The sequence below is a fragment of the Mastomys coucha genome, unplaced genomic scaffold, assembly GCF_008632895.1.
Source record: "Mastomys coucha isolate ucsf_1 unplaced genomic scaffold, UCSF_Mcou_1 pScaffold8, whole genome shotgun sequence".
Taxonomy (NCBI): domain Eukaryota; kingdom Metazoa; phylum Chordata; class Mammalia; order Rodentia; family Muridae; genus Mastomys; species Mastomys coucha.
The window spans coordinates 54,674,003-54,699,673 of NW_022196914.1; the positions used below are offsets into that span (position 1 = coordinate 54,674,003).

Here is a 25,671-nt window from a genome sequence, read left to right on the forward strand (position 1 = left end):
CTATTGCTATGATAAAACACATGACAATAGCAACTTGGGGAGGAAAGGGTTTACTCAACATATAAAGTCAGGGCAGGAATAGGTAGGAGCTGATGCCGAGGACACAGAGGGCGCTGCTTACTGGTTGCTCAGCCTGCTTTCTTAAACAGCCCAGAACCACCAGCCCACGGATGGTACCACCTACAATGGGCTGGACCCTTCCACATCAATCACCAAGTAAGACCATGCTTTGGTAAAAGAACCTTAACTTGGTTCCCAGCACATGAGAGCAGCTGACAGCCACCTGAAACACCAGCTCCAGGTGAACGAGTACCTTCTTCTCTTCTCTTCCAAAGGCACTGCACTTAGATGTAAACACATGCACATACACACACCAAACACACAAACAAAACATAACATACAACACACACACAACACAACTACATACAATATAACACACACAATAGAATACCCAGCACGCACAGTGCAACACACAACACAAAACACAAACAACATACAACATACACAAGAACACAAACACAAAATAACATACAACACACACAAGAACACAAAACAACATACAACAGGACATACAAGAACACAAACAATACACACAACACCTAAAACATAACACACAACACAAAAATCACACAACACACACAGCAACACAACCCAACACACACAAAACACACACACACAAATCTTTTTTTAAAAAAGCTAAAGAACACAAAACTACAGGCCAACTTCTCTAAGGAGAATTTATGCAAATCTCTCATAGGGCACCAGCAGACAAAGTTCAACAACACATTTAAAAATCACACATCTCAACCATGTGTATTTGTCCCTAGCCCACTAAGGCTGCCTCACTACATAAACAGTCAGCATGACACACTGTATCAACAGAATAGAAACTGAAAAGCACATGATCGTCTCAGCTGATAGAAAAAAATGTTGACAAAAATCTAACATACTCATGGCAAAAACTCCCCATAGTTTATCCTGAAGGGAATTCCCTTAGCATACACGTGACTACCCTCAAAGCCTCCACAGCCTCCACAGGGAAAGCCAACAGCTTCCCCATCAAAGCCCAGTACAGGACAAGGAGGCCTAACTCCTGCTGTTTCTGTTTAGCTTAGTACTAGAGGTATAAGAAAGCCACTGGACATGAGAGGAAGTGGATGGAGGGAAGAGGAAAGGGAGGAAGGGACAAATCACAAATGTAAAATTACCTCTTTATACACATAGCAAGATTCTATATGTTGAAACCACTATACAAATATTAGAACCAGGAGATGAACACAGTAAGATTGTGTGTTCAATACCAACAAAGCCAGTACCATTTGTATAACCTAACTGGAAAAGAAATCAAGAAATGTTTCCATTTATAATAGAATTAAGAAAATAAAACATCTAGGAATAAACTGACTTTAAAAGGTGAAGGTACGGCTTTGTGGGAACTATTTAAGTTATTTGCTGCGGTAGTGGCAGAGGTGGGGGGGACAGGGAGGGAGCACTTGAAAGCCAATGGGTACAAATGTCACTCTCCAGCTGTGAGGTGAGTGGCTTTGCTCCATCCCAAGGTCCCAGCATGATACACTGCCTTGCCACAGGACCAAAGCAAGACTCAACCATTTACAGCTGGATCCTCTGAAACAATGAAAAGCTTACCCTGTACACAAAGCATCTCGGGTATTTGTTAAAATGGCAAAAAACTAACACTACAAAACACTGATTTAAAAAAAAAATGGAAGAAGACATAAATGAAAGAATGGGCATGGTCATGGGTCATAATAATATTGCTAAAGTGTTCATTCTATCCAAAGCAGTACATAATCCAATGTAAGCCCTATAAAATTCCATTGACATTCTTCACAGAAGTAGGGGAAAAAATCCTAACCTTCATACATAACTATAAAATCCCTCAATAGTCAATAAGTTATGAAAAATTTGGCACCATCATATTTCTTGACTTGAAGTTAAATTATAAAGCTATAGAAATGAAAATGGCATGACTGTCACACAAATGTACAAAGAGGGCAGAAAAGGAAGATAGGACAAAAATAAGTCTAAGTATGCACGGTCAAGCTGGTATGAGAGAGATGAGGGTGGACATCAACAGACAAGTTGCTGTGCACTTCTCTCTACATATGGATCCTGCCACTCAAATCCAAGCAAACAAGCAAGAGAGTCCCTTATCTGCTGAGTCATTCCACCACCCTCAATGGGTTTCTGGAAAGGCCACTGAAAGAAAGTGGGGGAAAGACTGCTTGTTCAACAAGTGTGTTCTGGGGAAAGTGTTTCCACAAGGAACAGATTAAAAACACGAGCTATCTCACACCACAGACAACATCTTACATCAACTCAAGATGCTCAAAGCACTCAGACAAGAAGTCAGAAATCACACAACTAGCAGACAGCACAGAGGAAGCTCCTGGCAGGGGCCTTGGCAACGACTGTCCATACACCACAGCAAAAGCTCAGGCCAAAAGGCAAAATTAAATACATGGGTCTATATCAAGCTAATAACAACCAAGATGGAATCGCAGCTGCAGATGAGGAAAGACATACTTGCATTATACTATATGATAAGAAGTTAATATCCAAATGTTGTAACTTGGTAGGGAAACAAACAGCCTAGTTTAAAAGTAAATAAAAGACCTGAATAGGCATTTCACCAAAAAACAAGTAAGTGATCACCAGGTATACGGAAAGATTCAACATCTTGTCTGAGTGCTTTGAGCATCTTGAGTTGATGTAAGATGTCGTCTGTGGTGTGAGATAGCTCGTGTTTTTAATCTGTTCCTTGTGGAAACACTTTCCCCAGAAACACTTGTTGAAAAATGCAGATGACAACCACAGGAAGATGCCCCTTTATAACTGCCAGGATAACTATTATCAAAAACTCAGACAGACAAAAGGGGATCATCTCCACAGCTGGTGTGGATGCAATGATGCATCCATTATGGAAAGGAACACAGATGCTCCCGAAGGAATGCAACACAGAATTAGCAATGGCTGAGTTCATCTCTATACAAGGTCTGTGTAGATCAAAACTTGACACTGTATCTAGTAGACACATACAATTATCTTTGTTAAGTAAATAATACACCTTGAAAAGATGCCAGAGCTACTGTATGAGTTGGCAATCCCTCTTCAAGTGTAACCAGCGGGAATACAACCATTGCACAGTCTCTGCACCCCATGCCCTGCATAACATTACTAACAACAGCACGAATCTGGGGCAAGTAGAACTGTGTCACCAGACAAAAACTAGGAAGGTTGAATGGATTCAGAACCCCAGTATTCTCATATCTAACAGCAGTAGGCATTTTAGCTGCTCCCATCCTGTTCCTGTCCAGAGCTCATGATCACAGCACCTCACATGAATTTCGTGACCATTAGTGTCATGTAGCACAGATATCTCTATGCCAATGAGGAACCTAGATGGGCCAGCCCCAAGGGTTTAGCCAATAAGCTTCCCTTCCCAGACATTCTTTTTTGCAAAAGGATTTTAGTCGCTGGTCCACCCTGTGTAAGTTGTATGCACCCGTTTCTCACAATGAACAATGAATAAACAGCTTGGACAAGCAAGGACTGTCTCTCATCAAGAACTGCACGGCTCCCTTCCTGGGCTAGGGAACACCAGCCTCGGCCTCAGCCTGCATCATTTCTCACTGGAGCTGGGGATTCCATCTTAGGCTGCGTTCTCCCAGCCCTGAGGAGTGCATGGTGCTTCCCACAAGCCCAACAGCAATGGCTGCAGCACAGGGAGAAACCCAGACTAGTGCCCATGTGTTGTCTGCCCAAGCAGAGTTCACCCCAGTGCTAAGCGGGAACGCAGAAGCACATGAACGGATGAAGAAGGGGCAGGTTACAATTATTTGGCTGTCAACAACAATGAGACCTTGCCATGTGCCATGCGAATGAGCCCAGCGCACATCATGCTGAGTGAAGTAAACTAGACACAGGAAGAAAACTACTGCATGATCTCATTCGCATGTGAGAGCTAAAAAGAAGGTTCACAGAGAGTACAAGCTGGTGATTACAGAAGATAAGGAGGAACTGGGGCAGGAAAGGGGCAGATGAAGGCCAGAGAATACATATTTATAAGACAGGCAAGTCTCCTGCTGTGACGTGCAGCTCGAAGCCCACAGGTGATGGAGTCGAACTGCACAGGAAGTGCACGCTGAGCAGCTTGTAGCCGCTACCAAAAATAACATTTGTATGAATAGTAAGACAGTAATGTAAATTCACCACCTATGTATATTTTATTAAATCATATTATAATACTTAAATATACACACTAAAAAAATTAAATTAAACATAGTTACTGTATGATCTAGCAATCACACTCCCTGATACTCAAATGAGCTGAAAACTTATGCTTACAGTAAAACCTACACAGATTTTTTTTTCTTTTTTTTTTTTTTTTTGGTTTTTCGAGACAGGGTTACTCTGTATAGCCCTGGCTGTCCTGGAACTCACTCTGTAGACCAGGCTGGCCTCGAACTCAGAAATCCACCTGCCTCTGCCTCCCAAGTGCTGGGATTAAAGGCGTGCGCCACCACACCCGGCCCTACACAAATATTTTTAGCACCTTTATTTCATCACAGTAGGGTACTGGAAGTAAGCACTCTTCCTTTAGTAGGTGATTGGATCCATAAACAGAGTAGACCCAAGATAGAATGCTATGCAGTGCTAAAAAGAAATAAGCCATCAAGCTATGAAAAGACATAATGCACACAACACACACACACACAAATAAAATCTTAAGAAAAAATAAGAAAAAAATATAAAACTTGTGAGAGACAGGGTTTCACTGTATAGCCCTGGCTGACTGGACTTGATTTGTAGACCAGTTTGGCCTCAAACTCAGAGATACACCTGCCTCTGCCTGTGCTGGGATTAAAGGCTTGCACCACCACCTGCCCAGCCAACTCCTTTTTCTTACTGGGGACTGTGAGCTGGGGGTTCTATCAAAGTAGAGGAAATGGGGGCAGTTTCTAATCACTGCCTAGAATGCAGCCTCAAGACAATTCAGAATTTAATGAGAGGAGGGAACATGAAGTAAAGGGAACCCGAGAGCTAACTTAACAGTAGGACTGACACATTGGAGGTCCCAGAGGCCTTGGAAGATGTGCCAACAAGAGGAGTGACAAAACACATGAACTTCAGCCACAGAGGAAGAAATCCTAAAGCTAAGGGAGCCGTTGGGTAAAACTGATATCCTACACAAGAGTCCAAAGCCCTGCTCCAGGGCTGCCTGTTCTGTATAAATACGCCATTGTAAGGAGCTATCCTCCCAGTGACACTGCCTTAGCCACACAGGAGTCCGTCACAACCAGTATTGTGGATTACTGACATTCCCTCATGGAAGGGGTGGTAAATGGACATTAGGTCCCATCTGATTGATATTCCAGCCATTCCCTTCACTGTCTGTATGCAGTTGTACTCTAACTGCATGTGGCAGAGGAGCCCTGTGGGGTGGGAAGAGAGGGTATACAGACTGGGGAGACTAGAACGGAAGGTTTGTCATTGGGACCTGGAGGAATAAAGGTTCACTCTCCCCCAGGGAAGGAACATTAGTAACAGCTAGTTTATAACTTACCCAGGTCTATGACTGTAAAAGTTCATGTAATCTCCTGCATATATAACATGTCATTTGGGGTAATTTAAATCCATGTTTCTGGGCCATTGTTATTTATTATTTGGTTTAAAATAAATCACTTTTATTTGCCTTTAAAATAATCCTATTATCAGTGGCATATACATTTAATCCCAGCATTCAGGAGGCAGAGGCAGGCAAGATCTCTGTGAGTTTGAACTCAGGCCAGGCTGGTCTACATAGTGAGTTCCAGGCCAGCCAGGGCTACATGGTGAGACCTGTCTTGGGGGAGAGGAGAGCAACCCAACTTCATGGCGCTGGATACAGCTCAATGGTAGAGTACATGCCTAACCTGTTCAAGCCCTACATTGAGTTCCTCCTACCAAATAAATGGACAGACAAAACTTTAAAACTACATAACTATGAGACAGAAGGTGACTATAATAAAGAAGTCTGGAATAGGACAACAGAAAGAGCTGTATAAGTCAATGTAAAGGGTCAAGGAAACGAGACATACGAGTTTGGAAAAATGATCAGAAACAACAAAATAGGGATGGGTTAGAAACCCTGATTGTTCTGGTGAGTCAAGATACAAAAATATCAAAGACATGTTCCAGAGTCAGTGACAGTAGCTGCTGGCTCCTAATTAAAATCTAATGAGATACAAAAGTGGGGAATTTTCAGAATCGTGGGAAATAATCTCTTTCGTGCCTGGTTTAAAACTGTGAGAGAAAAGTCAACTACTTTTTTGAAAAGGCTACAGAAGCAGCAGAATTCTATAGTCTGAATGACTTGTCACCCCTAAAGTTCTATGTTGAAACCTAATCCTCAATCAATAACTTTAGTAGATGAGATATTTAGGTGATGTGGTTGTTAGGAAGAAACATCTATAAATCCAATCAGTGCCCCTTAAAGAAGGCGTGGGGGTGGGGAGCTGGTCTTTTCTACCACATGCTGGCATAGCAAGAAACAGCATGCAGGCTCTTCTACTACCACAGAGGCCCCAGGAAAGAGACCATCATCAGCTACTGAATCTGCCCGCATATGCACCTTGGAATCTCCAGCCCCCAGAACTGTGAGCCATCAATTTCTGTTGTCTATAAACTACCCAGCACAAGGCATTTGGCCAAACTTGCACAGAGTATAGCACATTACCCTCACAGTATGGCGTTTCCACAGCACAAAGAGGAGGCACTCAAAGAGAATGAAAGGCTTGAAGACACTGACTCCTGTAGGACTGGACAGAGTTCAAAGAGCTACACATACAAGAGAGGCAGACTGAAGGCTACACAGACACTGTGGATTAAACAGCAGCAGAGGAGACTCAGCCCTGGAGTCCTGTTTCCTGAACACTGACAGGATAACAATGGTCCTGGCAGACTCAGGCAGGTGGTGTTAAAGGCAGGCAGGGGGAGGTGTCCTAGAGGCTCCAACACTTTGACCCTTTTCAAAACTGAGGTGAACAGACAGGAGGGACGCAGCCATAGTCCTAACATACTATCTAATTCCCAGTGTGGCACTCGGCTCTAAAGTGAACTCTCCTGATTCTCCCCATGGTGTTCACATCTTTGAAATAGAATCCTCCTCCTGAAATCATTTCAGGGCTTTTAACATGCTTCAAACCAACAAAATACTGAAGTACAGTAACAGTGACAGGCTGCCACCCTCTTGATTCTACTACACTCTTTAAGAATTCACCTTAGCAAACTGGACTAAGAGGCTCCATAGGATAGACAGAATGGTCATGTTGGGAGACCCATGTATCCCCTGGGAACTGCAGGGGAGATCTGTGCCCCAGTGGAAGGCAGCAACTAACGCCTGAAAACTGCTGAGACTGTCATATACAGAGTGTGTTTGATCTTGGTCAGAAACCTCAAAAGGCCTGGCAGAGATTCTTCCCTAGTCAAACCCCAGATAAGAACAGAGCACAGGAGGCTGCAGAGATGGCTAAGCAGTTAAGAATACTGCTCTTCAAAAGTCGGTTCCTAGCACTCACATGGCAGCTCACAATAGCCTATAACTCCAGCTCAAAAGGACCTGATACCCTCCTCTGGCATCTGAGGGCACCTGCACTCATATACACATACCTACACACAGACATATAATTAAAAATAAATCTTTAAAAAAATTCAACATGGACAATACCTGCAACACAGCTTTAGACTGACTAAAGGAGTCAGTTCTTTTGAGCCCAGGCGTCTGACCCACAGTAACTGTGGAATACGCTTCTTGCTTCATGTCACTTTTGAGTTGGCATGAGTTTGTGATAGTTTGTCAAGTAATAGAAAAACTGTGTAGATGGCTGCCTTGACCCACTGAGGATAACCAAGGAAACCCAGGCATTATGATCACACAGTTTCTTGACTCCATCACAATGGAAGGAAGGCCAAGTTAGTGAGGTTTGGTTTATAGGGTGCTAGATGGCTTTGGCTAAAGCAAACAGCACACTAGACTAGGACTGAGGCAAGCCTACATGGGTAGTCTGGAACACACTAGACTTCCTCCTCAGTTTTTCTATAAGCCAAAATACGAGACAGCTAAGTTCTAGTCAGCTGGCCTCACGTGTCAAACTGCTAAGTATAGAATATATAATCACTTCTAAGGAAAGTAGATAAGTTCAACTGATCTCTAAGAAAATAATTCTCTAACAGTATAAAAAGACAGAAAGGAGGCCTTGCATCTCTGGAAGGCCACCACTGTGCCTGCCGTTCTGCAGGTTTCTGAACTAGGACAGCTTGGTTTCAGTTGAAAGGACTGACAGGTGTGTCAGGGTGTGAGGATGTGGCCACTGATTAGATATAGGAAAGCTATCTGAGCCCAGGAACATTTGTACTTCTAGCCACTAGGACACGAAGAGAACAGAGGCACAGTGTCATTAAAGCAGACAGAAACAAAGACTGGCTCTAGAGAATGGTAATGAGCTCCCAGAATAGCAGGCCAGGGAGCTTTGGAGAGAAAGGATATGCACAGCAAGAGGCAAATAGGTGTTAAAATGGAGAGAGGGAATTCACAGTGTTAGAAACAAGAACTGCTCTACACAATCACAGTCAGTCCTGCAGCTAAGAGCTTCTTCATCCTGCACAGGAGAAACTATTTAACTCAGTGCTTTCCTCCCTACCTCTGTGTGAGACATGAATAAAACCCAAAGGTTACCCTGAACTTAGTGCCTGAAGTTACCCACTAATGAGCAGTCAGAGCTGGGCTACAATGCAGGTCTTCAGGCCCTCCATCTACTGCATGGCCTGTGTGGTGGATGTTACAGGCAGTTCTTTCTTAGACAAGCCAGTTATTTATGTCCCTTACGGTTAGAGGTGACCACCTGGCAATCTCTTTCTCATGGTTCTTCCTACTGGAAGGTACAGATCTGTGAGAGAAACTGCACATGGTACAAGGAACAAAGCAGAAAAGAAGGCAGACCAACCCTCTGCAAGGAACAGAAACATGGCAGCAAGTGAGGCCCCAAGTGTCTCTAAGGACTTCTATCCGTAGCATGGTATTACAGCCCCATATGTCCCCAGTCTTTAACTTTTAATATATATCAGAAGAAAGCCTATCTGAGGCATGAGCACCCTAAGATAACGTAAACCATTACCTGGTTAAAGGGAAGTGTTCCTGATCAGTTCTCAAGGATCAAATCATTGCTCTAGCAACTCAGAAGGTAGACCAGAGAACCTCCTTAGCATATGCTGTATATGTTCATGATCTCCATAATAAAAAGGCACCTTATGCTCAACATCATAACTCAAGGTGGCTGGCTATATTTACAGCCCAGGTCTACTTCAAGTGCTCAGAGTTCCCCACATCAGCAGATACTTTGTCTACACTATATGGCTTCTTGTGAAAACTCTTGAATTTATAAGGGTTGAGTAAAAAATTATAAAAGTATTCAACTTTTCATTCTATAGTATTTAACTACCTGAAGTTTTCTTTCAAAAAAAAAAAAGATTACATATCGTAAATCTTTTGAGATTATAATTACAACATTTCCCCTTCTGTTCCTCCCTCCAAATCCTCCCATATATTCTTCCTTGATCTCTTTCAAAGTCATGGCCAAAATGCTGGCTTATGACAAATTTACAGAAATTAAAGTCATCAGAGAGGAGGAAGTCTCAATTAAGAAAACTACTTCAGCCTAGAAGGTGGTGGTACACACCTTTAATCCCAGAACTCAGGAGGCTGGTGGATCTCTGTGAGTTCAAGACTAGCCAAGTCTACAGAGTGAGTACCAGGACTATACAAAGAAACCCTGTCTCAAATAACCAAAAATATAATAGATAGATAGAGAGAGAGAGAGAGAAAGAGAGAGAGGAAAAAGAGAGAGAGAGAGAGAGAGAGAGAGAGAGAGATGAGGGGATGACTCTACAAGATGAGGTTGTAGGCAACTCTGAAGAGAATTTTCTCAATAAATAACTGATGTTCAAGGGCCCAAGCCCACTGTGGGTAGTACCATCCTTGGGTTGGTAGTCCTGGGTTCTATAAGCAAACTGAGCAAGCCATAGCAAATTTGGTGGTTTGAATAGGTGTGGCCCCATAAATTCATGTCTGACTGCTGGGCCCAAAGGGAGTGGTATATTAGGAGTTGTGGCCATGTTGGAGGAAGTATGCCCCTGTGGTGGCAAGCTTTGAGGTCTCCTCTGCTCAAACTTTGTCCAGTGTGGCATACAGCCCCCTTCTGATGCCTGGGGATCAAGATGTAAAACTCTCATCTCGATCTCTAGCACCATGTCTGCCTGCAAGCTGCCATGCTTCCCACCACGGTGATATTGGACTAAAGCACTGAACCTGTAAGCCAGTCCCAATTAAAAGTTTCCTTTTATAAGAGTTGCCTTGGGGGCTGGTAAGATGGCTCAGAAGGTAAGAGTGAAAGACCCCCGTAGGGAGACACACACACACACACACACACACACACACACACACACACACGCTCGAGTCTCGGGAAAACGTGCACCCACAGAAACACGAGAGACCGTCTTGATGCAAACACACGAGGCAGTTTAATATCAGAGCTCCGGGTCGACACGTGTCTCACACAGGAGACAGAAGAATTGACCCCGAGGCTCAGGGGTTAGGGGTTTATATAGGAAAAAGGTCTGGGGGAACTGGAATTGGCGTAGCTATACATGATTGGCTAGTTCAAATATCAGCTATAGTACGTGCAGATCAGAGTGGGAATTCTTAAGGCTGGTGCTAATCTAAGTCAACAGAGCATCTGGCTGACCTCAAACCATATCTAAGAGGACCAGATGGCCCATTACTCAGTTGGGTCGTCTGCCCAGACATGTCCTTGCATGTTTTCTCTTATTTTTATGGTTTATCTCTTTTTGGCCTGTTAGTTCCCGGGATGTCTAACAGCTTGCTTGCTTTTGTTTAGGCCTATTTGGACATGCTCGGGCCTGATCTACTGTGTTTTTCTCAGGCTTGTAATTTTCTTATTAGCAAGTACAGGCCTCAAACTTAATTTTCCTTTCAAGAGCACTGACTGCTCTTCCAAAGGTCCTGAGTTCAAATCCCAGCAACCACATGGTGGCTCACAACCACCTGTAATCAGATCTGATGCCCTCTTCAGGTACGTCTGAGGACAGCTACAGTGAACTTAATTATAATAATAAATTAATTAAAAAAAAAAAAAGAGTTGCCTTGGTCATGGTGTCTCTTCACAGCAATAAAGCCCTAACTACGACAGGGAGCAAGTCAGTAAGCAGCACTCCTCCATGGCCCCTGTAGAGTTCCAGCTCTGAGTTCCTGTCCCAACTTTCTTCAGTGATGAACAGGAATGAGGACATGTAAGCCAAATAAATCCTTTCCTCCCCGAGTTGCTTCAATCATGATGTTTCATCTCAGTAAAGTAACTCTAAGGCAGCCTCTTTTTTCATTACTTGCTGTCACATGCATATATATGTATGTAAATACATATATAGTCCTAAATACAACCTCCTTCGTCTGTATAATGTTACACTTATGTATGTTTTCAGGGCTGACCATCTGGTGTTGGGTAACCAGTTGGAGTGCTCTTCTTTGTGGGAGACTACCCGACTCTGAGCACTCCTTAGTTGCCTGTAGGTCTTTGTCCAGGGTTGAGACCTCCTGGCTTCCTACTGTCCACTCTGCATGTCTACTGTTGCTGTCCTTGTTTAAGCAGTCATGTTGGTGAGACTATTTGGGTGTAGCTTCTCACATTAATAGAAGACACAATTTCACTGCAAATTCCTGATCTTATAATCTTTCCACTCCCTCTTCTGAAATGTTCCCTGAGCCTTAGGTGTGGGAGTTGTCTTGTAGATGTATCTATTGGAACTGGGTTTCACAGAACAGGGTCTCATTATGTATCACTAGCTGGTCTGCACTGCCCACATGGACAGGCTGGCCTTGAACTCACAAAGACCCACTAGCCTCTGCTTTCTGAGTGTTGGTATTAAAGGCAAGTACCACCACACCTTGATGGAAATCTTTAAAATTTATTTTCTACGTGTATGATTGGTGTGTGTGTGTGTGTGTGTGTGTGTGTGTGTGTGTGTATTCTATGAGCCTGGTGTCCATGGAAACTGGAAGGAGGATCAGATTCCTGAGAACTTGAGTTACAGATGGTTGTTCGATACCATGCAGGTACTGGGAACAGAGTCCAAGTCTTCTGTAAAAGCAGCTGTGTTCCTAAAAGCTAAGCCAGCTTCCTAACTCTGAGAAACCTACTTTTAATAAAATAATGTGAACTTTTTAAATCTCAGCAAGATTATACACTCAGCCATCCTGCTGTAGAATCTGCCTGCTTGACCTAAAGTAACTCACCACATCCTTATGCAACAATCTAGAAGCTTCCATGTCACAAATACCTTCTAAAACAAATATGAATACACCAATCAACTAAAGAGTGTTTGGATAAAAGTCAAACACATCATTTAATTCAATTAGTCAAGGAATCTTAGGGGGCTGGAGAGAGCTCAGTAAGGGCACCTGCGGCCCTTGCAAAGGACCTAGATTTGGTTTCCAGCACCCAACGAACAGTTCACACCTATCAACAAACTCCCAGGGGATCCAAGGCCCTTCTCTGACCTCCACCAGCACTGCAAGCACATTGTATACGTGCAGGCAAAACACCCATACACATGAAATAAAACATATCTTAAATAAAAACGCAACACAAGCTTCACAGGGCTCTTTGACAACAATCATGTTCCTGGCACTGATGTAGTACTCAGAGAGCCACAGCAGCTTAGTTTTAGACACTCTCACTAGAATCTAGCTAGATGCTCTTCCAAAAAGCCTTTCTGGGACTATAGAGACTCAACATCTGGGACTGTAATTTACCTTTTTATGTTTCACTTGTCCCGTATATATCCTCTTTGTATGTATGTGGAGTTTTTTAAATTCCATTTAGGTGACAAACTTTCCAAAGGCCAGAATTTCTACTCTTTAGCCATCTGTCTCTAAAGGGAACATGGTGTGTGCTGGGTAGCTCTATGTCAACTGGACATAAGCTAAAGTCTTATGAGAAGAAGGAGCCTCAAGAAAATGACTCCATAAGATCAGGCTATAGACAAGCCTGTAGGACATTTTTTAAGTTTCTAGTAATCTGATGCATCTGTCCAGCTTCCATGGGCACCAGGCTCATGGTACACACACACACACACACACACACACACACACACACACACACCTCCTGAAGCACCTAGGGACACAAAGCTACCTCATTAACATACATCAAATTCCAAAAGTTTTACGATTTATATACCCAGAACTGAGGACAAGGACCAAATACATTTATGTTTTTAATTACAACTTTGTACAAGCTCCTATAGAACTAAGGAGTCAATAAAATAAACACTGAAGAAACCCCCAAGGAAATTCTACATTATCTTTCAGAATAATCTTCTACACTATGAAAAATATTCACCAGAAGAGGTGATCACCAGTTAAGGATCATTATAGGGTGATAAAAATCCATATATATATATATATATATATATATATATATATATATATATATATCTCAAGTATCCATGGGGTAACTAACATTTTCAGAGTCACAAATGTTTATAACTAGGGACCTGGTGCATACAATTATCTAAGATATCGACAAAACTTCAGAAGACAGGATTATTTGAGGAGAAAGCTACTTCAAACATTCTAAAATCTTGATGAAATAAAATTACCAAAAAGGTTCTAACAAAAAGCCCTAACTAAAACCGGTTATAACCTTAATGCGTGGCAGAACATGGTCCTTTAAACCCTAATGAGCACAGAGAAGGCACCCATCAGGGGAGTTCTTCTCATACCCTTATGCAATACTGAATTTTGAAAGGAAGAAAGTTTTTTCCTAGAGCAAGTAGACTTCCAGAAGGAAACTGCTACAGCAGCAGGTGACTCGAATGACAAGCACACAAATGTCACCGGCAGAACCCATCGTAAGAAAGCATCGCCCACATTCCTACAAAAAGCAGCACCAGCATCAAGAGGCACACTCCCACCTCCCAATGCTTCAAGTACTACGAGGAGGTCCAACACAGGGCTAGCACTTTATAGAATGGAAGAGGAAATGAAATCTCAGGAACTTCCCTAGAACCATCATGGTAATTTCCAGTTCCCTCCAATGTCCTTCCCATAAAAGAAAAACACCCTAACTTGCAGAATTCTAGATAACACATTCACACAGCTTGTTTTACATTCACTTAATCCATCAGCTGAAAACAACATAAGTAAAATACGCCCTATTTCCATTTAAACATTTAAAGAAGCCAGGCAGTGGTAGTGCATGCCTTTAATCCCAGCACTTGGGAGGCAGAGGCAGGGAATCTCTGAGTTCAAGGCCAACCTGGTTTACAGAATGAGGTCCAGGACAGCCAGGGCTACACAGAGAAACCCTGTCTCAAACAAACAAACAAACAAGGAACATTTAAATAAGTGCAAAACATAAATAATGTTACCGTTCTAGAGTCGGAGAAAGGATTATATTCATCAAGTCCCGGTGGCACATTTCTTGTCACCTGTGTGACAGATGGGTCCTGGGAAAAGAATTGAAAGAGAAAAAAAATATGAGTTATAATTAAGACACAATTTTGATATTTACATACTATTTGCTTTATCTGAACCTTTGGTCTCAGCAAAACAAAGCACACTGAAAGTACTGCCAGATGTATCCAACATTTCAACAAAGGTAATATTTAAACCCACAGCCCTCACACCCTCAAAGAAAAACAAATAAAACATGAGTTAGCCGCAAGTCAGCTGCTAGTCTGTCTATAAAGTTGAAGTAGGCCCACCCACTTGCTGTGTGATGCTGACTGCCTAGGACGTTTTGGTTAAACCCACCATTTGTAAGATCAACATAAAGTTCATACCCTCACCCCGTTATGACACAGGGTCTCACTCTTTAGCCCAGGCTGGTTTTGAACCCTTGGTGGTCCTAATGTCTCAGCCTCCTGAATGCTGGCTTCGTATCTGGCTTCATGGTCTCCTTTTTATTTTTGTGATGTCTTGTCTTACTATTTTGAGAATTTCACACATGAGTAATTATCTATATCACTCCCACCCCCTTCCTCTACACCCTCCTATGTTCTACCTCCCAAATCATGTCTTCTTTAATTACTTTAATTACTTTAATTACTATTGCTATGTGTATGTGTGTGTGTATGTATATATATATACATATATATGTGTGTGTATGTATATATATATATGTATATGTGTATGTATATATATATACATATATATATATACATACACACACACATGTATGCATGCAGGTAGTATGAGTATATGGAGAGAGATGTATACACACACATGTATACATTGCTGAGTATAGCATGGTCTTGGTAAGAGTAAAATGACATGAGTATCAATGGCTGCTGAGGGGTAAGGCTTGTTTGAATAATAATATACATTATTTTTATGTCTCTCTCTGAGGAATGTTTTTTCTATTAAGGTTAAAGACTCCATGATTATCAGAGATAGCATGAGGCCAGGAGGAAAAGGTATGGCTAATGTCTCAGCAAAATGGTAAAGGCTGGGATCTTTAGGACAGCCCTTAAGGCTGTGGGAAAGAACTCTAAAAACATGAGTCTGAAAATATATAATTTTGCAACTATGCAAGAATATAAGGATGAAATATGAATTGTATAAGGATCTTCACAGATCTGGAGGAACGGAGGCAGCTGCACTGTGAGCCAGCTTGTCAGAAAGATGCTCAGGAAAGAGAGAAAAATGTAGGGAGCAGTGAAGCTGGAGAGACATTCGCCATGGCAAGATGGCGCCTACTTCAGCTGTCAACTCCTAGTAAACAACTGTTTGCGCATGTGCGTAGAGAACTGTTTGCGCATGTGCATAGAGTGAAAAGTCACGGCCCATTCTGGGGCGTTACATAGGGTAATGAGCGAACAGCCAATCATGGGCAGACACGCCACGCTGTGGGCGGACACGCCGCACTGTTGTGTATATAAGCAGTGCGGATTTTGGGCTCGACCCTTTTTTCCTTTTTTCCCTATGGATGGAGACAATAAACGTTGCTGCAGAAGGAACCTAGTGTCCTTGTGTCTTCTTGCTGGCAAGAAGACTGCGCGGGCTACAAAAAAGACTTAGGGAGTGGTGACTGCCCCAGCTGAGTTTTTTTGTTTGTGCTTATAAAGGCAGGTGGATTCCTGAATGTAAGGTCCAAGTGTGGTTACAAAAAGAGCAGATCTCTGAAATTTTTTTGCAATGTTAAAAAAAAAATGTACTTATTGTCCTTTTTGTTTGTTTTTAACAGTCAAGGAGCTAAGGTTGTAGAATGCAATTTGTGAGATGGTCCAGAGGGAACCTGGAGTTGATACATAAATAAAAACTGGGCTTTTGGTCTGCATGAGATGAGCCAGCAGAAAATGATAGCAGTTCTTTTTGTAGAATTTTTTTCTAGCGAGAGCTGAACAGTCTAGAGATCTCTTTAAGAATTTCTTTTTAGGGCTGGCGAGATGGCTCAGTGGGTAAGAGCACTGACTGCTCTTCCGAAGGTCCTGAGTTCGGATCCCAGCAACCACATGGTGGCTCACAACCACCCACAATGAGATCGGATGCCCTCTTCTGGTGCTTCTGAGGACAGCTGCAGAAAATTACGCCAGAGCAAGCAGGCCGGAGCGAGCGGGCCAGAGCTAGCGGGCCAGAGCTAGCGGGCCAGAGCTAGCGGGGCCGGAGCGAGCCTGAGCAGAGGTCCTGAGATCAACAGCAGCCACACACATGATTGAAAACAGTCATCTGTACAGCTACAGTGTACTCATACACATAAAAATGAAATAAAAATAATTCTTAAAAAAAAAAAAAGAATTTCTTTTTAAACAGGATTTTTTATTTTAGTCGAAAGTCCATGGGAAGGGAATAAAGCTCTTTTAGAATTTTTTATTTTATTTTATTTTTGTTTTTTCAAGACAGGGTTTCTCTGTGTAGTCCTGGCTGTTCTGGAACTCACTCTGTAGACCAGGCTGACCTCAAACTCAGAAATCTGCCTGCCTCTGCCTCCCATGTGCTGGGATTATAGGTGTGCGCCACCACCACCCTGCCCTAGAATTTTTTTAAAATAGGATTTCTCACCTGGGTTGGAAATTCCAAGAATTACAGAGAGCAAACACAGCTCTTTTAGAATGTTTTCTAGCAGCTATCCAGAGAAGGCTGTCTGAAGAACAAACATAGCTTTTTTAGAATTTTTTTCTGGCTTTCTGATTTTGATTGGAAAATGCAAGAATTAGTTTTAGAATTTTTTTCTAAACAGGATTTCTAGCTTGAATTTTTTGTAGTACCTTTTCTGACTTTGGTCAGAAAATCCATGAACTATGGAGAGAACTTTTAGAATTTTACTAGTAGAGAGAGCTGTCTTGAACAGAAAGCTAGCTGTCTCAACCATAGTTTTTTAGAATGGCAAAAAAAATTCCTCAGATAAAATATATAAGGCTTTTGAGCATTAGCCCAGCCCCGGCCTATCTGTCCAGCCTTGCCAACTCTCACAGTCACCTCAACTTGGCAAAGCCTCTCCCTCAGAAAAGGACCTGCTACTGCAGACGCTGCACAGCTAGCAGAAAGGATGAGCCTGGCTGCTCGTCTCCTGGGCACGACTGACTCATCCCAACACTATACGGGAAAACAGACAGCCAGGAGCAAGGATCAAGGCAAGCCTAGTGCTCTCTAGCTCTCAGTATTCATCATTATCAGCACTGATTATATTGGTGTGTGTGTGTGTGTGTGTGTGTGTGTGTGTGTGTGTGTGTGCATGTGTATCTTTCACACAGGTGTTTCCCCCCCCAAAATATGATGACTGCCTATTTTAATTATGAATTGGGTGGGCATTTAATTAAGAAGAGTAGTGGTACATGCCTTTGATCGCAGCACTGAGGATCCAGAGGCAGGAAGATCTCTGAGTTCAAGACCAGCCTGGTCTACATAGTTAATTCCAGGCCTGAGGGGGTTACATAGTGAGGTCCTGTCGTGAACAACAACAACAATCTAAAAAGAACTAGGTCTTTTGGCCAGCCAGGTATGGTGGAACTTGCCTATAATTTAGAATTCAGGAAGCTGAGACAGGAAAATCCAGAGTTCAGGGCTAACCTGGGCTACACAAGGGTAGCCTCTATAAGGTAAAGAAGAGATAGGAAAGTAAAAGTGGGAAGGGAGGAAGGGGGGAATGGGGGATGAAGGGGAGGAAAGGAAGGATAGGAGAGGGGAAGTGAAGCAAAGGAAAAAGATGAGGGAGAAAGGGAAAGAGAAGGAAGGGAAGAGGAAGAAGAGAAAGGGAGGAGGCAAGAGGAAATGAGACCAGGAAAGGGGAAGGAGGAAGACAGGGAAGGGGAAGGAAGGGCCAAGAGGAAGGAAGAGAGGGGAGAAGGAAAAAGAAAAGGAAGCTGGAGGGACAGGTAGAACAGAGGGAAGTGTGGGTGCACCTGCCATGACTAACCTCAGGACACCACCCCATCCTGTAGGAGAGGACAAAGGACAGAAAGAGAGCTGGGAGCAGGAGTATCAGTGAGGCACTGATCTCCACAGCAGGGCTGCTGTCAAACCATTACTGATACTGCAGTAGGTCCCACTCCAGACAGTAGCAGGGAATATACCCAAGCAAGGACGGCTCTCAACAGGGAAGACTCCCATAAAACAAACAAAATGGGAATACAACCACCCTTCAAAATACACAAAGCCAAACAAGTATATACCAAGTAATAATAATAATTAATAAGCCACTATAACACCATCACAAGTTCATAACAATACTAAAACCAAAGATACTGAGACAGATAAAATGCCAGAAAAAGAGTTCAGACTATGGCTGGAGAGATATCTCAGCAGTTAAGAATGTACGCCACCCTTCCTAAGGGTCTGAGCTCTGTTCTCAGTGTGGATGTCATGTGGCTCACAGCTGCCTGTACTCCAGCACTAGGAGGAACTGATGCCTCGGACTTCCATGGGCATGCACCCGCACACGTGTGCACATACCAATCACCTCACAGACACATACATGTACATGCAATTTAGGGGTTTTGTTTTGTTTTTTTAAAGAGCTCAGGGTCTTATTTTTAAAAGTATCAATGACCCAGGGTCTGAGTATGGAAGTAAGGTAATAAAAAGAGCCATCAATTAAAAAATCAGGGAGGGGCTTTCCAGCAAGAAAACAGATTCTGAAAAAGAAGCAAGTTAGAAATGCTGGAAATAAGAGTCCATCAGACAGTAAGAAACATCACAGAAGCACCACCAACAAGCAAACACACAAGAATAAATATCATTGGCACAGGGGACAAGCTTAAGGCAATGATAAAGAATATGTACCATGGAAAAAACCTCCAGGAACTCTGGGAACACTTGAGAAACCACACCCAAGAACCGAGGAGATGAACTAAAGTCAAGTCTATCCCAAGAAATCATCCCCAAAACTTTACCATATTTAGAGGAGGGAATGGGCTCCCAAACACAAGAGTGTTGAGTGTCCAAACAGACAGCACTAGAAAAGAATGCCTACAGTCATTTCACAGTCAGGAAGTTAAAACTACAAAGCAAAGAAGCAATAGGGAAAAGAGGAAAAGGGGTTTAGGGTGCAGCTCAGTGCGAGGGCCCTTGCCTACTATGCACAACACTGGTTCAGTCCCCAGCATCTAAAAAGAAAAGAAAACAAAACAAAACAAAATAAGCTTTAAGGGGAAATCATCAACACATTGACAAAGGCAAACACATCAGATCTTGATGAGCAACCCAAATAACCACAGAAGCATGGGGCATGTGCTTCACTCCAAAAGTAAACAAACACCAATCAAGATGGTTTTCCATAGCCAAGCTACTTTTTAAAAACTGATGGAGAGACAAGGACATTTCAAGACAGTACAAAATGAAGCAACTTGTGACAACCAAGCTACCACTGTGTATAGACAATGCTATGCCCAGAAGGCAAAGTCAGTCTTCACAAGGGGGACCAATCTCGAGAGGAATGGATGAACAAAGGAACACAGGAATGAGTCCATCACATAAACCAGCAACCCTGTGACTGCGTCCCTCTCAATGACAAACTCGCATGCAGAGGAGGCCTGATTCCATTAAAAACAGATAGATCCAGGTGGATGAAATGGCTCAGTGGATAAAGGCACTCAGCAGCCTGTGTTTGATCCCTGGAAATCACACAAAGGTAGGAGAAAACCGAAATATCCTTTGACCTCCACATGCACAACACAGTCCAGGCATGTGCATAGTCCCACACCCATAAATAATAATAAAACTTATAAAACAAGGGCTGCAGGGCTGCACTAGAGTCTTAAACCTGATAAATACTTCTAGCAATGCAACAAAATACAAGAATCATAGCTGTTCTATGACCAGAAACAGTTTCTGGTGTGAAAACTAAGCAAATAATCCTAAAAAAATCTCATTAGCAACGGCTTCAAAACCATAAACCACCTAGGAATGAGCCTCAGCAAGGAAGCAAAAGGTCTCCAAAAGAAAGAGGAGACTGACGAGGACAGCTGGGCAGACCTCCATGCTGTGTCTCCTCCATGCTGAATTCCATGTAAAAGTGCACTATCAAAAATTATGTATATAGTCAATGCAATCTCCATTAAAATTCCATGACATTCACAGAACTGAAAAACCAATCTTTAAAGTCATAAGGAAGCACAGAAAGCCACAAGCAGCACAAGAATCCTAAGCAGAAAAAGCAATGTTGGAGATATTACAATTTGTGACCTCAAATTATACTACAGTAACAAAAGGTATGGAGTTCACAAAAGAGACATATACACCAACTGTGCAACGGAGGTTCCGAGAAGAAGCCCACACTGCTGTGGCCACCTAATTTTTGACAACGGTGCCTTTCAGCAGCATACACTGGGAAAAGACAGCCGCTTCACCAAGGGCTGCTGCACTGAGAAATTAACTGAATGGCCTCCGAACCTTGCCCTCTAATCCAGTTCAAATCAATTCAAAATGGATTAAAGAAATTATCGTGAGACCTGAAACTTTGAACCTGGAGGGAAACACATGTAAAACACTTCAAGATGCAAGCACGGGCAAGGTATCTCTGAAAAAGATATTAATTAGCAGAGCTGACGAGGGATTTCATAAAATAAAAGGGCTTTACACAGCCAGGGGAACCTCTACCAGAATGGATAGATTTACCCCATTAGGAAACCTTTGCTACCTACATCAGATGGGATTAAAACAAAAATTAAATACCCCCCATCATCCAATCAATAAATGGGACCTCAATGAACTGTATACAGCTATTTAAAGAAGGAGTACAAATGGCCAAGAAGTATCTTAAAGTCTCAGCATCCTCACCACCAGGGAAATGCAAATTGAAACAGCTGCGGAGTTCCTTGCTCCCCAGCCACCAAGGCCACCATTACAAAAACCAAAGGACAATAAATGCTGACAAGGATGACAGGAAAGAGGAACCCTCATTTGCGGCTGGTAAGAATGCAAACTGGCACAGACCCTACAGAAATCTGTGTGCAGGTCCCTCAAAAGAACAGAAAACAGCCAGCCCAGCCAGCCCCACAACACCCAGATATATAGAGGACTCTGAGTCAACATGCCACAGATGTATCTGCAGGTTCACTTTTATAGCTATACAACTCACAATGACAAACTAACCTACACACCCATCAACAAGTGAAAGGACAGAGAAAGTGTAAAGTTATATTCAGCCATAAAGAAAAATAAAATTACATTCACAAGAAAACAGACCAAGACAGATATCACCGTGTTAAGCAAAATAAGTAAGACACAGAGAAATACCTGTTTCTCTCATATACGAAATCTAGATTTAACTTTACACACACATATACTTCTATCCCCATATATACATAAAACTAGAAACTTATGAAACTAGAAAGGGGACCAGGAGATGGGAAAGAGATTACAGGAGAGGCAACGGAATACCGGAATACGGGAATACGGGAATACGCGTGGCAAGAAGGACAGCTGAGAAGGACCAGCAGGAAGGGGCGGGCAGACAAAGGAGAGCACAGAAAACTGGGGTGTATGTATGAAAAAGCCGGAACAGCTCATTGTTTTGTATAGCTTAAGTGCTAAGAAACTCTTCTCAAAAGTAAAGAGGAAAACGCAGCAAGTCTTCTGGGTTTGCGCTTCACCAGACATGCCTGGTGATGCTTTCTTCCCTAAGTATTGTAATTCCTAAACAGAAACACTAAAAGGAATTATTCAACAGTAATAACCAAAAACACTTCCTTAGAAGAGTAAAACTATGAAGATCACTCAAAATGGAGATGAAAAGATATTAGTCCCATCCACCAGAGAAGACTAATTAAAAGTATATTGACATAGCAACCACTTCTCTCTCAGCCAGAAACACTCCCTAAGTCTGACACTCCAGCAACCCACAAAGGAATCAGGGGTTCTCAGACCTGGTTAATAGGAATAGAAATTGTACCCAGTGCAGAATGATATCGAGTTACATCTACATTTATCCTCCAAGCCACAGCTGCACTTCTAAGAACCCAGCCCACGGATATACTAGCTGAGTATTAGTCATGATAGCAAAAGGCTAGATGGTCCATCCATAGCAGATGGTCCATGGACAGGATCAAGTATGGCCAGCTGGGTCACATACAATTTTGAAGTTGTATGAAGGGCTAACCAGACTGCTGGGCATGGGTGAAAAAAGAAGAGTCTACAGAAAATGTTGACTCTGAGAAAGAAGAGAAAAATGACTATGTATATTTTTAAGGAAAATAGCCCAAAAACTAGTATCAGTGATGCCCTTATAGGAGGAGGAAGGGACCCTCAGCATCCTAGGCTCAGAATCCAGACCTCACTGCACAGACCTTCATAGCTTTGATTTTGGAGGCATGAAATACTTACAAAGTATTCAAGTAACAAAGTCAGTTGAAAAACAAAAGGACAAAGGCAAAATGTGCCTCAAAAAGATGAATACCCTGTTTGGAGCCAGGCTTTCATTGGGTAGCCCTAGCTAGCCTACAACTCACTAAACAGGTTAGCCTGGCTCTGCATCCTGAGATGGGCTGGGATATGTGGGGAGCCGTGAATCTTGAGAGGCATTCGCCATGGCAAGATGGCGCCTACTTCCGCTGTTAACTCCTAGTGGACAACTGTTTGCGCATGTGCATGGAGTGAAAAGGACACCATGTCACGGCCCATCCCGGGCCGTTACGTAGGGTAATGAGCGAACAGCCAATCATGAGCAGACACGCCACGCTGTGGGCAGATACGCCCCACTGTGGTGTATATAAGCAGTGCAGATTTTGGGCTCGACCCCTTTTTTCTATGGATGGAGACAAATAAACAGTTGCTGCAGAAGGAACCTAGTGTCCGCGTGTCTTCTTCCCGGCGAGACAACTGCGCGGGCTACAGGGATACAGGCCTGAACCACCACGCTGTGCCTGGGCATTCTTACCCAGCATTTCTGCCACCAGTGTTTCTCTGATGCACAATGGCATCCAACTCTGAGTTTTCAAATGTACACACTCAGTTTTTTCAACTACTCCAAAATTCACCTAACACTCTTAAAAAGAAAAATCAAGCATATAAATAAACAAACAATTTATACTAAAGAGACTCAGGTAAAAGCACCCTTCCATTCATCTACCTTCAGTTACTGAAATCAAACTGTACACATTCCTTCTACAACAATCCAGGACAAAGTTACTGTCTCAGGCACACTCACCCAGTCTCTTGGGAGCCTTCCCTAATGTAGTATTGCTGACAGAGCAGCAGCCTGTGAGCAGAGACTCAATTTTAAAAGATAAAGAACTCACAGCTCTGAATTACCATACGACTTGTTAGGTTAGTTTTATACTTGTTCCAAAATTTTGTTTGTTTCCTCAGACATGCACTAAGTACCAACCTAAGCTGCCCTCAGACTTTAGGTTTGAGGCCTCTTGCCCTCAGATGCCTGAGTTCCAGGACTGATTACGGGTATGTACTACCATGTTGTCCAACTTCAACTATAATCACTGTCAGCAGTGTGGAGATCTTGATAAATCTGAAGCTTTACATAACAATCTTTTACTGCTGCTGTGTAGCCAGCACCTGCTTATATGACTCCCAATGCCCACACAGCCTTCTCAGAAGCTGAATCAAGAACAGATGGTGGGCATAGTAGAGCATGCCTTTCATCCCAGCATTCCCAAAGTAGATGGTCTCTGAGTTCGAGGCCCACCTGGTTAACACAGCTAGTTCAAGTCATCCACAGCCACACAATGAAACCCTGTATTTAAAAACAACTTTGCCGGGCAGTAGTGGCGCATGCCTTTAATCCCAGCACTTGGGAGGCACAGGCAGGTGGATTTCTGAGTTCAAGGCCAGCCTGGTCTACAGAGTGAGTTCCAGGACAGCCAGGGCTACTCAGAGAAACCCTGTCTCGAAAAAAAACAAAAAACAAAAAAAAAACAAAAACCAAGATGCAATATGAAAACAAGAATTTCTGCCAGTCAATGAATTTTACATCTAATATAATTAGCTTTTTGATGTTTTAAATCTCAGAGTCTTTACTCTCAGGACAGTGTACCTTCATTGTATTTTCAATACTCAGCTAGGGTGCTTATTCCACTATTAGAATCCCTTCCACTTGGGCTGGCGAGATGGCTCAGCGGGTAAGAGCACTGACTGCTCTTCCAAAGGTCCTGAGTTCGGATCCCAGCAACCACATGGTGGCTCACAACCACCGGTAAAGAGATCTGACCTCTCTTCTGGTGCTGTCTGAGACAGCTACAGTGAATTACACCAGAGCAAGCAGACCAGAGTGAGTGGGGCCGGCAGAGGTCCTGAGTTCAATTCCCAGCAGCCACACACATGATAGCTCACAGCCATCTGTACAGCTACAGTGTACTCATACACATAAAATAAATAAAATAAATCTTTAAAAAAAAAAAAGAATCCCTCCCACTGTCCAAAGCTTTCACTTTTCCTAAAACAGGCATGGTTTGGTATTTCTTAGTGTCCTGTACCACCGGAAGACTAGTCTAACAGAGTACTTCCCCTTCAATTGTCAGAGTGGAGGCTGACTCAGCAGACAACCCACCTGGCTAACAGAGCCATGCACTCTTCTTGCCTCACACCATCATGACTTATGTGACTCATGAATTATGTGTCTCTAACATGAAACCTGTTACCACTTCAAACTTGGGTACTGATCCCAAGCAGACAAGAGCACTACTGAAGGAATCCAGACCTGTTCATAACAATGACTAGCTCAGAGTCCTTTCTCACATCACCTAAGGAGATCTGATCATCACTTTGCCCCACTGTAGACCTGGCATGTCATGCTACTCACTGACTGTTTAGATTCCATTTAGAAGATAGGAACAAGGAACCAAACACATCCTACTTCAACTGTCCCTTGGGTTTTCATCAGTAAAAGGAATCATATCACTCACATGTTGCTCCATGCTAATACAACGCTTGCAATGAAAAATACTCAGTGACAACCACAGCTATCATCACCAACAAGGATAACAAAATAAAAGCTCTCCCCTTCTTTACTGACATTTTAATAAAATATAGCACATCTTAGGTAAATTGACCAAATCACCTACAACCACCTCTGAGGGAAACTACGAGCAGTAATTCTTTGTCAACCTTGGTGTGTGATCCTATTACCTTAGAACACGAGGAAGGAG

At 42.8% G+C, this 25,671-nt stretch overlaps 1 protein-coding gene across 2 annotated transcripts in view; it reads right to left on the reverse strand.

The window, feature by feature from the left end:
- Scamp1 (secretory carrier membrane protein 1) overlaps positions 1-25,671 on the reverse strand; it is a 76,750-nt gene that overhangs the window by 27,877 nt on the left and 23,202 nt on the right. The window contains exon 2 of one of the 2 annotated variants that reach the window (XM_031359846.1): positions 14,503-14,580. In XM_031359846.1, coding sequence (XP_031215706.1) covers positions 14,503-14,580 — 78 coding nt within the window. Of the gene's footprint in view, positions 1-7,729; positions 7,913-14,502; positions 14,581-25,671 lie in introns of those variants that run through there. The other variant, XM_031359847.1, reaches the window with a different exon arrangement.